This window comes from Brachycentrus maculatus, unplaced genomic scaffold (genome assembly GCF_059751285.1).
Source record: "Brachycentrus maculatus isolate JH-2025_06_01 unplaced genomic scaffold, ASM5975128v1 h1tg000220l, whole genome shotgun sequence".
Lineage (NCBI taxonomy): Eukaryota > Metazoa > Arthropoda > Insecta > Trichoptera > Brachycentridae > Brachycentrus > Brachycentrus maculatus.
In genome coordinates this window covers 935494-950743 of record NW_028280971.1, presented here as the reverse complement: position 1 = coordinate 950743, position 15250 = coordinate 935494, and the positions used below count along the sequence as shown (strand labels likewise).

The window sequence follows — 15250 nt, the reverse complement described above, 5'->3', positions numbered from 1 at the left end:
AGACAGACTTCAACGTATGGCCCTTCAAGGTAACTCCGAAGGACGCAGACCCCCAGGCAGACCTCCGAAAATATGGAAAGACAGCTGGGAGTCAACATCCCAAGAGCGACATACGGAGGCACAAACAGATCCCTAGGAACTACAAAAAGAAGATGTAAAATATTTTTTTTCCTTAGTTACCGAGTTATTCATTAAAATTTCTTTTTCATTACTTACTAATACACCCTGTATACACTCAACAAAGCATCCTATCCGTGAGGTGTTAAGAGAGTGTTGAAGATAATACCATAATATATTTACTATTTTGTTGTACGTCTCTAGTGATGGAGCATGTGTCTGAGTAGTATTTGTATTAAGTACGAGATTAGATTCAATCTCAAATTGCTGACATACATATCTAACTCAATCAAGTGAACAAGATTTTTGAAAACGAATCAGGTAGGTTACTAAAAATATGGACTTGCCAAAAAAGAGGCCATTTGTACGACTTTTTACTTCTTAATTTTGTAGTGTACAATGCCAGTACTAAACTGAAATTTTAAGCATATATTTACATATATTATAGTATGATAATAGATCAACATTTTGAGTGTGTCCAAATACTTGTTCACAAATCTAAATTATATCCAATTAGGAGTTATTATTAGAATATGGAAGTCTGGGCTTTTACAAGGCTTACGACCATCATAGGCTGGTTTAAAAGATCTACACGTGTAACACTCACGCATAAAAGCTTTCCTTATCCCACCATAGATGTCTCTAGTGAACTCGCGCATACAGCGTTACGAGTATGATATTTATAATATATCTAGAAGTTTGAAGAATTTGAGTAGTGTGGTAAAGTGATTACTTAAACCAGACTATGACGGAGTAAGTCCGTTTTTTTCAATTACCTAAAATCCAACTCGCTCTGAAATCTAGCTACGGCTTATGCAACACCGCTTGTCATGACCCTACTCAGGCTTCAACTTTTTAAGTTTTATAGCCTTTGCCTACTCGTGAGTGGATTTACTCTTTTTATGTTTAAAGTTACTATGATTTCATATAATTTCTGAGTGAAAATTCTAGGCAAAAACACTCGCTGGCACTATGTCCTGTAAATGCCCAGACTTCCATATTCTTCTTCATCTATGTTGAAATGCCAAAGATAATATAATAGTTCTATGGTAAGCTCCAAAAATTATTTTTAAGCCAATCATTCATTGTATCCTGTTTTAATTTAAATATATTTTAAAAGAAAATAGCATATCAGCCAAAAATAAAAATGGCGAGCCTCGATGCCGACGGAGTTGGAAAAAATATCATGAAATTGGAGTACTTAACATTTTCTGCCCTGGATTACACCCTTTTCACTGGGATGCTGGTAGTCTCCACCCTAATTGGAGTCTACTTTGGAATCTACAAGACGCAGAATACAGCGAATGATTATCTCTTGGGCGGCAGAAACATGAGAGTATTTCCAGTGGCTGTTTCTTTATCAGCCAGGTAAAGTGTGCCATTAAATTATATTTGATTTACAGTATATGTATTTGAGTGAATTTTCACTACTCTAAAACCACTCACAGACTTAGGGTCTTGCAAAAAACCATTTGAACGCCATATGGGCTTAGGATTACTGGGGGTTTTCTGCAAAAAATGATTCAGATTAATCGATTAAGGCGTATGTCACCCAGATTTTTAAAAAAATGTCAGAAGAGAATATAGAATCTATATTATCCCTCAACGTATCATATGTTACATTATTCCTTTGACAATTATGAATCCCTAAAACAACCATTATCTGTTAAAACACATTTAAAATGTCGCTCACTCCTTTCAACAACGTCATATAGTATATCAAAAAATTTGATTTTTCAGGAGATCGTTTTCAAAGTTTAAAAATATAATAAAATGTATTAAAAATAAATATCAAGCCACTTATTGAACTTTTTACTGTGCAACAGATCTTTTTAGGTAAAACCTAAATGTTTTTTCTCTATTTGAAACATATTTAGTATATTTAAAAAAAATAATTAAACAATATCTTTTCTTCGAACTGCAAAAACAACACTTTCTGCCCTATAGCGGGTAAATATTAACTTAAAAATATGCCGCTTTTGCTGGGATATAGTATATTTTCTGGGCATTCTGAAAACACGCACAACTGAAAATTGACGATTTTTGATAAATGACGTTGTTGAAAGAAGTGAGTGATATGAAAATGTATTTACTATAATAGTTAGTTATAACACCTTAACGCAACAACTTAACAGAAAAATAATATTTTCATTATTACATTCGATAGTCACATTGCGGTAATATTATTCTATTTTCAATTTTTAAATTACTTAGTAAATACCACTTTTTCTTAAAATCTATTGTTACAAGTGTTTTGATGCATTCGGAATCAACCAAGGATGCTGAATACATTAAAATACGTGTCACAACAGATCTTAAGATATAGTGATATTTACCAACAAAGAAAAAAACAAAAGCATCTGTATTCAATTAGGATAAAATTGTGAACTTTAGTTGTAATTAATATACTGCAGTTATAATACGTATATATACAACATTGTAGGATGCATAGTCAAATGTAAATTAAAGCAAAATATATAATTGACCATTCTCCAGCCCGTGGGATCAAGAGGAAGGCGTTTTAATTTGTCGGCTCATCCTTTCCCCGCTCCAGACTCGACGGCCCGAGACCGAGTGACGACGCATTTATTATTATTATTTATTTGTATATCATTATCATCGTCATCCTATTATTATTATTATTATCCATGTATTTATAAGCGCCCTTGAGGTATTATTTTACAAAAATGGCGCTATACAAATTATCCAAATTATTATTATTATTATATATAATATGAATTATTTTGAAGCAAAAAGATTCATTCTCAAATATAATAATTTTTTTTGTGTAGGTAGTTCTTAGTTTTCATTATTCCTATAGAAGAAACTAATTGCTTTGAACCGATCCACATAGGAATAAAGTTTTTTTTAAATCGTAATTTTGTTATTTATAAAATGGAAAATCACAAAGTAAGCACTCGTTCATCAAAAACAAATTGAATTCTGAATAAAAGTAATAAAAAGTATGTTGAGTCTTAAAAAACGAGGTCAATGAAAATATTCTGCATATATTAATATCTAATGAAAATACTGATATTAAAATTGATTTATATTTTCAGCTACGTTTCTGCCATCACGCTTCTAGGAATGCCAGCCGAAGTCTACTCTTATGGAACTCAATATGCTGCTTCTTGTGTTGGTGGAATCATTGCGGCAGTCATCATTGGAAAAGCTTTTCTACCTGGTAATTTATTATTAAATAATAATAAAACAAATCTTGTTTTTCTTAAAAAACAACATTTTAAAGTAAAAATGTTTTGTATTGTTGGGTTATAAGTATATCCAAAATAAAACAAAGTTTGTTGGATTGAATTTTACATTTATTTATGTATATGTGACGCGCTTCGTCTTCTTATGACATTATCAAACACTCAAAATGTTTTGTATTAATAAATAAGATATTAAATGTCTGCCTCTGTAGTGTAATGGTCAGCACGTTGGGCTACCGTACTGAAGGTCCCGGGTTCGATTCCCAGGGGGGGGTCAAATAAATACATGTGATTTTTCACTATAATATTTATTCAATATCACCCTGGACTGGTACATGCAGCGTAAGGCTGATCACCCTCCTTCATGTATTAACGATCAAGATAACACTGCGTTTATATGATGCAGTGCTCTATGCACCATGGGTGTGGATAAGGGTTTAAAAAATAATAAATAAAGCATTGAAATAAGTTTATGTCATTCGACAGCCACGGAAAAACACGAGGTGAGAAAATGATAAAGGAAATACGAATAACTATCTGACTCTCTCTATTTTCAATGAAAACTGCAATCATTTATGCTTTCCCTTGTGGAAATTGACACAAGATTTAAAAAAAAATGTAATTCCAGGATCTCAGAAAATTTTCATTGCTGTGATATTTTCAGGATTAAAGAAAATATGTCAAACTTTAAAATCCTTTTTCTGCCCTTTATCTATACCCAATGGTGCTTCTTATTTTTCTAACCCTTATTAGCACCCAATGGTACATAAGGTACTGCATCGTATAGAAGCAGTGTTACTTTGATCGTTAAATACACAAAGGAAAGGTGATCAGCCTTGCGCTTTAGGTACCAGTCCAAGGTGATATTAAATAAATATCAAACTAAAAATCACTAATGATTATTTTCACCCTCTTGGGAATAGAACTCTAATCATGCTCTGTTTTTGCAGCATCCATGAATTTTTTGGTCTTCCTCTAGATGTCTTTCGATGAAGATCCATGGTGATCGCCTGGTTTAAAATATGTTCAAGTTCTCTACGACCAAATATATGATTTTGAAAATGAAAAAAATATTAAAAAGAGAGGAATAAAAATAAAATTTCAACTTTATTTTTTTAATTGCGCGTGAAAACACGTCCGACCTCTAGCGCAGCCGTTCGCATTCTGAATTTGAAGTTTGCTAGTTTCTCCTTAAAATAACGCAATAGTTTTATAAGTTTCTCGTAACTCGATACAATTATAGAACGCGATACTTCAAACGTTGCAACATGAATAGGAGTCGTATATGTATATTATAACCGATTTTTCTTTCTTGTGGCATGATGAATAATTTTCTTTGTACTATCGTAATAAACAACACTTATCTACGTGTCATGAAGCCTGCGATACGGCTGTAAATACTACATTTTTAAACTACTGTGGGCTAGTGTTGCAATGAGCAAATATGTAATGAACGTACTCCTAATATAGAAGCACACATGTACAATCTGATAACAACTGTTCATCTCGAAGTTTGCATTATTCATATGCCAATCTTGAAGAAAATGGAGAAAAAAACAAAACTATTCGTTTGACTCCGTAATATTAGTTAACGCATATGGCTACCGTGCTGGAGGTCCCGAATTTAATTCCCAGGGAGGTTGAAATGAAATTTAAGTGATTTTTCACTCTGATATTTATTAAATACTACCCTGGTACCAAAAGCGCAGAGCTGATCACCTTTCCTTCGTGTATTTAATAATCAAGATAACAATGCTTCTACACAATGCAGTGCCTTATGCAACATTATGTGGAGATAAGGATTAGAAGAAGTGATCTGACATTCTATATCGTACATATTTTTACAATTTTAATATGTTACTTTATTTGGTTATTAATATTACATTAGTGGGCTTATTCCTAAGTAATAATATATGCCAACTAACCAAAAATAGACTTGAGATACTGGTCAATATTTTAACCTTATTCAGCCATTTCAAATTGAGTACAAACGAAGAAGAAAAAACAAATTCCGAATAATCGCAAAATAAATTAGGAAATATGTACAACTTTACGTATTAACGAAACTATCAATTGATTAAAACAAGGAAGGCAAATGTAGGATGTAGGAAGCAGCTAAGGAGTTGAGAGGGTGATGTAAAAGAACCAAAGAAGAACGATATGATGGACAGATAGGGTTCCAAGGATACATAGAGATGTGTGAGGTGTTTTTTTTTTAAATTATCAAAGATGGTGCATTTTTCATATGAAGAATTTGTTTCAGTTTTCTACGAACTCCAAGTGACTTCCAGTTTTGAATATTTGGAGTACAGATTTGACAAGAGTGTTCGTCTGATGGTGTCATTTCTATGCCTTCTTGGATTCGTTTTATCTATTCCTGTCGTAATGTACGTTCCAGCCCTGGCTTTCAATTTAGGTAAAATAAATCAATTTATTTAAATACCACTGTTTTATAAAAATCTAACTGGAGTGTTAAATATTCTATGTGTGATGTGATGTGAGAATACCTAGCTCTCTTAGACTCGCCTGAAAATTACTTTAAGTACATGGAAAACGTACTTACTTGATCACAGATCAAAATTTATTTATTCAAAGTCATAAACGCTAATGTGCTCCAAAGAGCAAAAACAGGGAGACAGTTGCTGACTGATATCAATGTCCGAAAGGTGTCCTATCTGGGGTATGTGCTAAAAGGAAAGAAGTATGAGCTATTGCACCTAGTCATAAAAGGTAAAATAGAGGTTCGACGAGGTGTGGACAGAAGACAGATCTCTTGGCTCCGGAATATACGAGATTAGACGGGGATCAGGACCATCGAGGCGCTGTTTAGAGTTGTCCAAGACAAGGATAATTACTCTCAAGTTATATTCGTCGTCAGCGGTAAGTAACATGACACATACAGAAGATTGTAAAATAAAATATAAATAAGAAAATATAATTATGATTAAATTAAACGCTAAAATAATAAATTGAAAATGATATTTTCTGGCGTTTTCATGAATGTGATTTATAATCCAGGATTCGGACCTCACATACAACTAAAATAATTTTTGTTCAATATAAAAGCTTCTCCATCTCACCAATAGATGTCTCTAGTGAAAATTCTAGTGATTCAAGTACAATGTTTCAAAATTGGATAGTATAAGTATTTAGAACTTCCAAGAATTTGAGTAGTGTGGTTGTCAATCGTGGGTAGATTTGGTGAATGTTACACGTGTGTAAAGTGATCAGCCTATGACGGTCGTAAGCCCCGTAAATGCCCAGACTTCCATATTCTTCCTCATCTATGGTTAAATGTTTAAAAAAATGTATAAATAAGGACTCTAAAACTATTTTTGAAGAATAATAGAAATCACTGAATCTATTTGACAATAATTTTGTCAGGCTAGAGTCGTGGTTGCTGGCGGCAAGTGTCTTAGACGGTGATGAAGAATGAAAAAGATTTCCCGTGCGCGCGGGTTTTTATCGACTCTCCCACGTTCCATACGCAGGGCTAACAACCTGACTGGTTTACCAGTGAGGCCAACCTTTCGGTTTTGTTTGTATGTTTAGGTACCTACTCGTAACTGAGTGACGAGTCACCGCACAACTTTGATAGATGATTCCTCATTGCAGTGAGCGGACTTGATATCAAATATATCACACCGATCGTCTGTTTCGTCTGCATATTCTACACTACGCTTGGAGGATTGAAGGCTGTTGTATGGACGGACACCATTCAGTTTTTAACTATGAATGGTGCACTGATCGCTATTTTGATTTTGGGTGTTCCAAACGAAGGAGGATTAGCTAAAATATGGAAAACAGCTGAAGATACTGACAGGATTCATTTCTTCGAGTTAGTAAAAGAGAATTGTTATATATTTTAAATACACGATAATGCAAAAGGTTTTCATGGTCTTTAAAGTATCATTATGGATATACCAATAAAATGATCAAAGTCTATAATATGTTTTCATGTTTTTTTTGCAGATATTTTGTGGCACATTTTATAAAACGTTTTAAAATAAAATTAAAACTTTGTTTTTAATCACTTTTCTTCAACCGGTTTCCGCAAGAACCTTGTCATCTTCAGTGATGGATTTGTATTGTCCATCCCATTCTTTAATAGTACATATCTATCCCTGAAGACGACAAAGTGACTGTCGAAACCAGTTGGAAAAAAATACAAAAAATAAAAGCTGTTAAAAACAATGTTGTCAGCACGCTCGGCTACCGTTCAAGAGGTCCCGGGTTCGATTCCCAGGGTGGGGTCAAATAAATATAAGTGATTTTTTCACTCCAATATTTATTCAATATTACCCTGGACTGGTACCTGAATCGGAGGGCTGATCACCTTTCCTTCATGTGTAAACGATCAAGATAACACTGCGTTTATATGACGCAGTGCCCTATTCACCATTGGGGTGCGGATAAGGGTTTATTATTATTTGTTATTGAAAACAATGAACTCGCACACAAATTATCGTGAAATTTATATTATAATACGAGTAAATGTAGTTTCAAAATATTGAGTGGTGTGGTTGTCAATCATGGGTAGAATGGTGAATGTTGCACATGTGTAAAATGATCACTTAACCAGCCTATGAGAAATCCTGTAAATACCCACACATCCATATTTCACTTATGTTGAGATGTAAAATGCAAAAATATTTTTTTTTTTACTTTGGTCATTTTATTATTCTATATCACTCTAAAAACTGTCAATACTAACTGCACTATCGTATGTAATTTGTGAAAAAGGGTTCTAATGTAATGAAGTGACCATTTTTTTAGTTTCGACCCTAGTTGGTACAACAGAATATCATTTTGGTCAGTAACTGTCGGTATGGGATTCGGTTGGATATCATCCATGGGCGTGAATCAAATGTGCATCCAGAGGTTCTTATCTGTTCCTACTTTATCAGATGCCAAAAAGTAAGTCATGCCCTAAATATATTTTAAAACATTTACATTAAAATCATTTAACAAAAATAAAACACTTGAATATACCACTTAATGAGTTTTATTTATATATACGAGTAGTTTCGAAAACTTACAGATGTTTTCATGAAGATGAAAACATTTGTAAGTTTTCGAAACTAGTCGTATATATAAATGAAACTAATTAAGTGGTATATTTAAGTGTTTAATTTTTTTTAAATAATCAACATGTCATTCCATAAAGTTAATGCCGAATCAATAAATAATACACTAATTTCATATTCGTATATCAATACTCTTTCTTTCTATTCTTAACATCAGATTGAGATTGAGTAAAATATTTTTCGGATTAAGCCGAAGGTTAAATATGTATATTAATGTAACATAGTCTGGATGAATATTTCATTTGTATTTTGACCGAGAAAAGATTGGGTCATATATGGAACAACCAGCATAAAGTATACATGTACATATATATTATAAATATGTTAATAATAATATTAATAATAATGTCCGCCTCCGTAGTGTAATGGTAAGCACGCTCGGCTACCGTTCTGGAGGTCCCGGGTTCGATTCCCAAGGGGGGTAAAATAAATATAAGTGATTTTTTCACTGTCATATTTATTCAATATTACCCTGGACTGGTACCTGAAGCGGAGGGCTGATCACCTTTCCTTCATGTGTAAACCATCAAGATAACACTGCGTTTATATGACGTAGTGCCCTATGCACCATTGGTTTAAGGTTTTTATTATTTATTTTTTATTAATAATAATAATAAAATAGTAAATAGATTCTAGCCCATATCTTTTTCTTTACAATGAAAATAACTATTACTGCATGTAACTCACAGACATGGAATATAATGATTTTCCCCTACTGCATGCATTCCAATATGTGGCCGTTTAATGAAACTCATAATCAGCGCCAACTATTGTAAAACTCGCCAAAATGTTATGCGATGTACGTATTTAAAAGAAGCAAACCGCTATGTTACATAGAGATTTCAAACGTTAAAATTCTTTCTTCTTCGTCTTAGTCCTCATTACTGAGGGTTGTGACCCTTATCAATGCAATGACTCTTCTCTAGTTATCCCTTGACAGTATTAAATTTTTTTACCCCTTAACGTTACACGGCTGTCCAAACTCAAAACACAGTAAGGGTCATTTTTTTGTAGTAAGTTTTTTTTGCATTTTTGGACTAAGTAGATTCTGCTTAGTCAAAAAATGCAAAAAAAAATGTACTACAAAAAATGTCCCTTACTGTTTTTTAAGTTTGGACAGCCGACTACAGTAGGTGATGAAAATCCCTTTAATATTTATTCTATTTTATTTTTACTTTTCAGTATTAATTTGTGAACTAACCCATGATTTTAAAAATTATGTGTTTTTCGAAAACTTAGTACCTAAACTTAGTACCTAACCTAACCTAACCTAACCTAACCTAACCTAACCCATGATTTTAAAAATTATGTGATTTTCGAAAACTTAGTACCTACTTGGAAACATATATAGATTTGGAGAGTGATTTTAGTATTTATATAAATTCTTTGTGGTGCGTAGTTAATGTGCCATTATTTAAATAACAAAGTACCTACTAAGAATGATACATACATACATTTAAGGAGTAATTTCAGTTTTTTTTATTTTAACAATCCTTAGTGGAGATATAAAAGCCATGATCCTTTATTCCTCTTTACATTTGATTCTAGAAATAAAGTCCGAGGTTTCACAGAAATGTATTGTTATATTTTATACACGATAACAAACGAAAATGCACGGTATAAAAACAGCACTGAAGATTTCAATTTCATTGTTTGCGGTTTCATTTTTAATTGGCTTTTGCTATTCAAAAGTGATTCAATAGAACCTTGTCGTGGTAACATTTATTTGGGCTATTTTGTTGTTGTAAGAAGTTTTATTTCACATTACTGTCATACTATTTCAGGGTTTTGTATATAAATAGTGTCTTCATCATAGGCATTAAGGCGATATGTCTCTTTTCTGGTTTGATCATGTATGCCAGATACCATGGATGTGATCCTCTCACTGCTGGAGTCATCTCAAAGACGGACCAGGTATAATTTCAGTTTTTGACCGATAAATTATGTAGAATTAAATTCGATTAAATTCATTATTTTAACGTAGAGTTTCAAAACAAACCTAATGAAAATAATACATCTTAATATTTTTTTGACATCTCATCAAAGATGAAAAAGAATATGGAAGTCTGGACGACCGTCAAAGGCTGGTTTAAGTGATCACTTTACACAAATGTACCATTCACCAATTCTACCCATTATTGACAACCACACTACTCAAATTCTTGGATGTTCTATATATATGAACCAATTTTGAAACATTCTTGAATCACTATAACTTCACTAGAGACATCTATTGGTGAGATGAAAAAGTATTTGGACACGCTCATAATGGTAATACATCGTAAAGAAATAATTGTAAGAAATTAACGTTTTATTGTTGTTCCTAAATGGGCAGAATGGTAAATGTTACACAAACGTATAAAGTAATCGCTTAAGATAGCCAAATGCCAGGTAGTAAGCCTTGGGATGCCAAAACATGTATTTTGTTTGTAGTTTACTTAGTAAATGTACCACTATTTCTTAAAATCTTTTATGACACGTGTTTTGAGGTATTTTAAGGTATTTTATTTATCGCAAATACGATTGATGTGTCGTCTTATGTTGAGACACTTATAATGTACGCATAAGTAAAAAATCTCTTTAAATATTGTTGAAATGAGAAACTGAACATCAATCCACCCAAAAACATTGTAAATTACAAGAATCTACCATATTGAATCTTTCATATTATCTATGAATATAAATATTTTTATTCCAGATATTGCCGTATTATGTGATGGATACCACAAAAAATATCCCTGGATTACCTGGTCTATTTATTGCTGGTGTTTTTAGTGCTGCTCTAAGGTACCTATCGTTATACGTTTTACCTCAGATCAAATTTGATGACTTTAAAAAAATATATATATATATCAAGGGATCTTGCATCCCTTATGTCACTGCTACCATACAAGGTCCATTGTGACCTCCTTCTGTATCATAGCTCAGTCTCAAGACCTACATCAGTCATGTAGCTCACGACCTGTCTTGGTGGTAGGAGTTTCACCTTCTCGGAGTCCAGTAGTGGTCCTCCAATGATATGACTTTTTTTAATGACATTAATTTTGCCAGTAAATATGTAACGTTATTCAGCAATTATAATTTGAAATTTACTTGGTAAATACTACCGCGGTGACTCAATTATTAAAACTATTCAGCATCCTAGATAAATATAAACAATTTCTGAGACTAATAGCTATGCATACCAAATATACTTATAAAGTAATTAATTTGATTTCCAAGTAAACTGTTGATACGTCTTTTTCAGTACAATGTCATCTCTTTTGAATACCGCCTGTGGCATCATCTATAAAGACTTTCTTTGCATTCTGCTTCCGAAATATACTTCGGAAGATAAGGCCAGTACCACAATGAAGTTCTTGGTTGTAGTTATTGGGATATTCTGTATGCTATTGGCACTTTGGGTTGATAAACTAGGAAGTGTGCTGGAAATCACAATTAGCTTTACTGGCGTTTCCTCAGGAGCAGTATTAGGCACATTTATAATGGGCATGATGTTCTCAAGGGCAAACTCCAAGGTAAGTTATTAGTCTTGTGGCTTTTCACCCATTAAAAATCCCAGGTTGTTAAATAATACAAAGATGCACATATTTTGAACAGAACAATCGCATGTTAGAGCGTCTTTACCTATGCATATGGTAGACGACCCAGTATTTTCAAAATTGCACCTGTCAACGCCATTTCAAGAATTTGTGGACCATGGATATTAAATATAGGAGAATTTCAACCAGGCTACATTACAGATACACTTTAACCGGAGTGAATTGTTGATAGATATAACGAAAACACGAAACGGCATGACGTATGACAGATGCAGACTAATTTTCGCAACTTCTGATCTGTGACCAAAAACCAATGGTGAACGGATTGCCATGAATGCTTGACTGACGAGAAACACCATTGACAATAATTATTTTTATATTTTATTTCTTTTAAAGAGTATTTGTGTAGCGGGCTTATTGCTAAGAAGCAATATCTTCTAACCGAAAATAAACGGACTTATGACACTGATCAAAACAAAGCCTTATACAGCAATTTGATATCAATGAAAGGATAGTGCTTGGATTTGTACATACATATAAAACGAAAAAACATGAATTTAAATTAAACGCGATATAAACGAACAAATAATTACAATACTATGTATTAATCAAACTGTAAATGATGTAAATAAGAAAGTAGAATCAGGGAAATAGTTAAAGGAGGAAAGGTAGACAAAACCAAAGAAGAATGATGTGATGGGCATTTATTGAAAGTCTTTAATTTTTTGAAATGGCGTATTTTTCACGTGAAGAAGTAATTCATACCATAATCTAGCCGAATAGATAAAAAGGGAATTACTGAAGAATGGTGTGCTATGACGAGGAATGGAACAATACCAAAATAATATTAAAAAAAAAACTGATCTTATGCTATATGCATTCGAGAAGGCATGAGATATGACTGTGCGAAGGATTAATCAGATATATTCTGACTTCCAGGGTACTATAATCGGCGCAATTATCAGCGTGAGCTTATGTACATGGATGATGCTTGGAAACTCGAGAGCTTTATCAAATAAAGCTTTGAAATATCCTACCAAACCGTTCTCGATGGAAACTTGTGAAGCATCCTACAATTCCACTTCATCATCATTTGAGTATGATACAACATTACATAATACTTTACCTACTTAGTACCTTTATTCTTCTGTTTTTTTTTGTTGTGAGCGATTCTTTTGACATTTTTTTCTTTTTATTTTAGATCAACAGTTCCATCATCCAACGAAGATGTATTCTTTCTCTACAGGATTTCTTTTATGTGGTATTCCTTTATCGGAACTTTAACACTTCTGTTCATAGGTTTACCAATTAGTTATTTTACTACTCCTCCTGATTCATCGCAAACGAGACTTGAGTATTTTAGTCCTGTTGTTAAGAGGTTTCTTCCTGAGAGTATCAGAAAACAAGAAAGAGCAAGTCACCCAATTGGCGAGCAATACAAATCTGTCGAAATTATTTTAAATGAAATTAATAAAGGCACTGAGAAATAATGCGTATTCAAATATTATATTGTAAAACGTAATAAGTTAAATTTATTTATAAGGAATTTGTATATCTACGTGTACCCGGCCGAGCGTTGCTGTGACTCAATCTGGTTAAAGGGAAAATAAAGAAAATAGAAAGAACATATTTTTGAAAAGTTTCTTTTCACGATGTTTGTGAAACAAGGACGATATTCAAAATCTATGAAACACCAATGCAATTGAAAATATTGAATATGCCTGGTGACACCAGATGTCAAGAAGCACGCTGTCCGCCATAGTAATATTAAGTATTGCGTGTTTTGCTTTTATATTCAATCGATGGTGCTGCCACTGCTCTAAAATGTTTTCTTTTTAAGCATTTTCTTACCTATCACATGTAAAAGAACGTTTTTCTTCTGTTTTTGAAATAAAAGAGGTAAGTACTTTATATTAATCAAACACAGATATTTTGAGTCTACTAAGTTGTATTTTATAAAAACATGAAAATTTATATTGTGACAATTGTTTCGCCCAGTTGTGGCATTTTCAAACGAATGTCATAACTAGGCGAAACAATTGTCACAGTTTTAATTTTATGTGTTTTTTAATAAAATACAATTTAGTAGACTGAAGACATCTGTGTTTGGACAAAAAATTAATAAACAAATTAAAATGGAGTTCCACAAATTAAACGCCAAATCAATAAATACCCAATATTTTTGGTAAGGTTAACATCAAAACATCACTACAACGATATTTCCTAATCGACACATATTACTTTAATATGTACTTTGTAAGTTATAATCCCTTCCCTTGAAAATGATTTCATGATAAAGCAGGTTTTCGCCAGTTAGTTCACATTATCACAAACTAAACATAATCACAAATCATATAACTTGTTAACAAACTCAGACATGTCACAAGTTTAGTTTTTTTTTCTCTTATTATACATAATCACACGTTTAATACGACACCAAACATACACACAACCTATGTCTACGTTCTGTATAAAATGACAACTAAACCAAAAATACAGATTTAACGTTTAATTTGTAGAACTCCATTTTAATTTACATATTAAATCTTAAATTCAACCTCCGATTTTTAGAGTCTACTAAATTGTATTTGATTGTTATGAAACACATAAAAATAAAATTTGTGACAATTCTCTCGCCTTGTTATGGCATTTTCAAACTTATGTTAGTTTGAAAATAGACATCAATTTAACCTTTTCATAGCCGCAAATAAATTACGCCGCAGTGCTCAACAGGCCAAGTATTTTTTTGAAAAAAAAAAGTTGTCTAAAGAATTTTTTTTGTTGTTTTTATTGAATTATAATTTACTTACCAAATATTATATCCCGCATCGATTGTTAGAGTTTTATTCTTGAAGTTAAACCAGTTTCAAATTTTCATCTCAGACAGGGTTGTCACACTGAGTCGCACACGCAAGTTTTTATTAAATTTAATATTAACACAAAACTATTATTTATCAATGGAATATAGTTTGAAATGTAAAAAAATAGTAAATTTAATATTAACACTCAACTATTATTTATCAGGTATCTTAGAATGAAGTTTAGTTAGAAATGTGATAAATTAGTAATTTTCCATTGTGTGGTACTTCTCAAAGCACGGTATAACACAAAGAGCCATCTTGCATTATTTACACCTATAACTAGACTCTTTTCTTAGTTTTTTGCTAGTACACACAATACACTTCGCAGTCGGGGATGATTTTTTTCGGTCCGTGGTAGTTTTTCCAAAAAATGTCTTTCTGTAAGTCGCGATAGAAATTCTGCCTTCCGTTTTCTGCCATGAGAAGTACCGGGT

The 15250-nt window shown here is 32.5% G+C and overlaps 1 protein-coding gene across 2 annotated transcripts; it reads left to right on the top strand.

The window, feature by feature from the left end:
• The first annotated feature begins 302 nt into the window (after positions 1 to 302).
• On the top strand, positions 303 to 13555 carry LOC148306932 (sodium-coupled monocarboxylate transporter 1-like). Of its 2 annotated transcripts, none has more exons than XM_088264193.1 (11): positions 303 to 438; positions 1245 to 1485; positions 3177 to 3301; positions 5590 to 5742; positions 6942 to 7164; positions 8103 to 8243; positions 10198 to 10327; positions 11112 to 11200; positions 11661 to 11931; positions 12895 to 13052; positions 13157 to 13555. In XM_088264193.1, the coding sequence occupies exons 2-11, from the start codon at positions 1265 to 1267 to the stop codon at positions 13443 to 13445; spliced, it is 1800 nt and encodes a 599-aa protein (XP_088120319.1). In that variant the 5' UTR covers positions 303 to 438; positions 1245 to 1264; the 3' UTR covers positions 13446 to 13555. The 2 variants fall into 2 exon arrangements, with proteins under 2 accessions (XP_088120319.1, XP_088120318.1); XM_088264192.1 differs by having other exon boundaries at positions 307 to 438; positions 1238 to 1485.
• Positions 13556 to 15250: the final 1695 nt, after the last annotated feature.

Coding starts and splice junctions, on each gene's coding strand:
- LOC148306932 (XM_088264193.1), top strand. CDS start 1,265: ATGGCGAGCCTCGATGCCGACGGAGTTGGAAAAAATATCATGAAATTG. Junction 10,328..11,111: donor TCATCTCAAAGACGGACCAG/GTATAATTTCAG, acceptor TTTTTATTCCAG/ATATTGCCGTATTATGTGAT. Junction 11,932..12,894: donor TCTCAAGGGCAAACTCCAAG/GTAAGTTATTAG, acceptor TCTGACTTCCAG/GGTACTATAATCGGCGCAAT.